Raw genomic sequence first — 1,652 nt, 5'->3', positions numbered from 1 at the left:
CTCCATGACTGGTTCCTTAGCAAGTAGCAGCAATGAAGACAAAGCCTCCACCTCGCTCTCTTCAATCTTCACATTCTTTCTTAGCTTTTCCAACGATTCCTTCAATTTCAAAAGCTCATCCAAATCCAGATCTTCAATTTTCATCAATTCTCCTCTCGATTTCATCTCCTTCTCCATCATTTCTCCCTTCTTCTTCTCCATTTGCAATTGTTTAACCAGATCGATCAGTTCCTCGTTCTTTTTCTTCGTCATTCCGTTCTCCCTCACCGCCGGAATCCGAATCGCCTCCGGTTCGCGATTTAGGTATCGACTGATGACGTCCTCAACATTTGGATTGCCGAACGAGAACGCCTTACCGCCGGGAGAGAAGACGACAATCGCGATCTCTAAACCACACAGAGTAGCGAGATCGTTCGCTTTCTTGAACAGACCGTTTCGGCGTTTCGAAAAGGTGACTTGTCTGCAACCTCTATCCTTTACCATTTTCATATCGATCTTTCGCCTTCCCATTGATAACGTAGTTTTAATTGACTTTCTATTGAAAATTTAACCGATCTGAGATTGATTCCTGAGGAGATCTGTGATTCTAATGTAATGGATCGGAAACCAGAGGGTTTTTTCTTCAATTGTTTCTAATATCGGATTTTTGGTGTCTGTTTTATACACATTGTTTAGTTCAATTTGTTCACTAACATGGAAGGCTTTTAAATCTCTTTCTAAATTTGCCTCGTTGTTGGAAATTTTGAGATCCTCATTATGTTCAAGGAGGCTTATAATGTCTCGGAAAATTTTACGAAATGACCCAACTCTATAAAACTCTTCTATGATTAATTTATTCCTAGAAACTTATGAACTACCAATTTTATCTCTAATTTAAAAAACTCTTCAAACCGCGTCAAATTTCTTCTTCCTTCAACGATTTCGATTTCTTCGACTCTTCATTCAATATGTATTCAGTGCAACACCAACATTCCACTAACGCATTTATTCCTAACTAATATTCTACCAATAGCATTGAATAACATTGATATCAAGAATGGCCACTAACGCATTTATTCCTAACTAATATTCTAGCAATAGCATTGAATAACATTGATATCAAGAATGGAAGGTCACCCTCAGTTATTCATTTTTCGTCGAACGCTTTTCATTCTTCCATTGTTCTCTCAGAGTTTTAGTACAACATCCTCATTATCAATCATTTTCATCTTTGTTCATTTCATTGTATCTTTGGGTATAGAAGAAGATTTTTTCGTCAAATCCAAAAACGGAGAGAATGTAAGTGATATTCTACCGTATTTCTTGTCCCCCAGATCATTTAGTATTGAATGAACGATTGTATAGCAATATATAGACGGTTCATTATAATATAAATGCTTGTTTAGTATTATATGAACGATTGTTTTGTATTATATAAAAGATTGTTTAGTATTATATAAATAATCTTTTATATTCTACTTCATGATCGTGTAGTATAAAGGATCGTGTATATAATACTGAACAATCGTAGTATATACGCGATCGCTTATACAATTTTAAGTGAACACTTATATAAATATTTGGATGATCATTAATCAATTACTAAGCAATTTCTTAAGATTTGATTAAGTATTGCTTAAAATTTGCTAATCCAATTGCAGATCAATGACGCT

General features: G+C 34.9%; 1 protein-coding gene across 1 annotated transcript; it reads right to left on the bottom strand.

Annotated features, from left to right (window-relative positions):
- Positions 1 to 3: 3 nt before the first annotated feature.
- LOC150031628 (agamous-like MADS-box protein AGL29) lies at positions 4 to 1,645 on the bottom strand (the record flags this gene model as incomplete). Its single annotated transcript, XM_090308840.1, has 1 exon — positions 4 to 1,645. A coding segment is annotated over exon 1 (507 nt), but the record flags the coding sequence as incomplete, so codon positions are not given.
- Positions 1,646 to 1,652: the final 7 nt, after the last annotated feature.

The sequence above is a fragment of the Benincasa hispida genome, unplaced genomic scaffold (assembly GCF_027475165.1).
Source record: "Benincasa hispida cultivar pf3 unplaced genomic scaffold, pf3_genome.v1.1 HicScf1055, whole genome shotgun sequence".
NCBI lineage: Eukaryota > Viridiplantae > Streptophyta > Magnoliopsida > Cucurbitales > Cucurbitaceae > Benincasa > Benincasa hispida.
The sequence above is the reverse complement of the archived record's forward strand: the minus strand, read 5'-3'. Positions and strand labels throughout refer to the sequence as shown.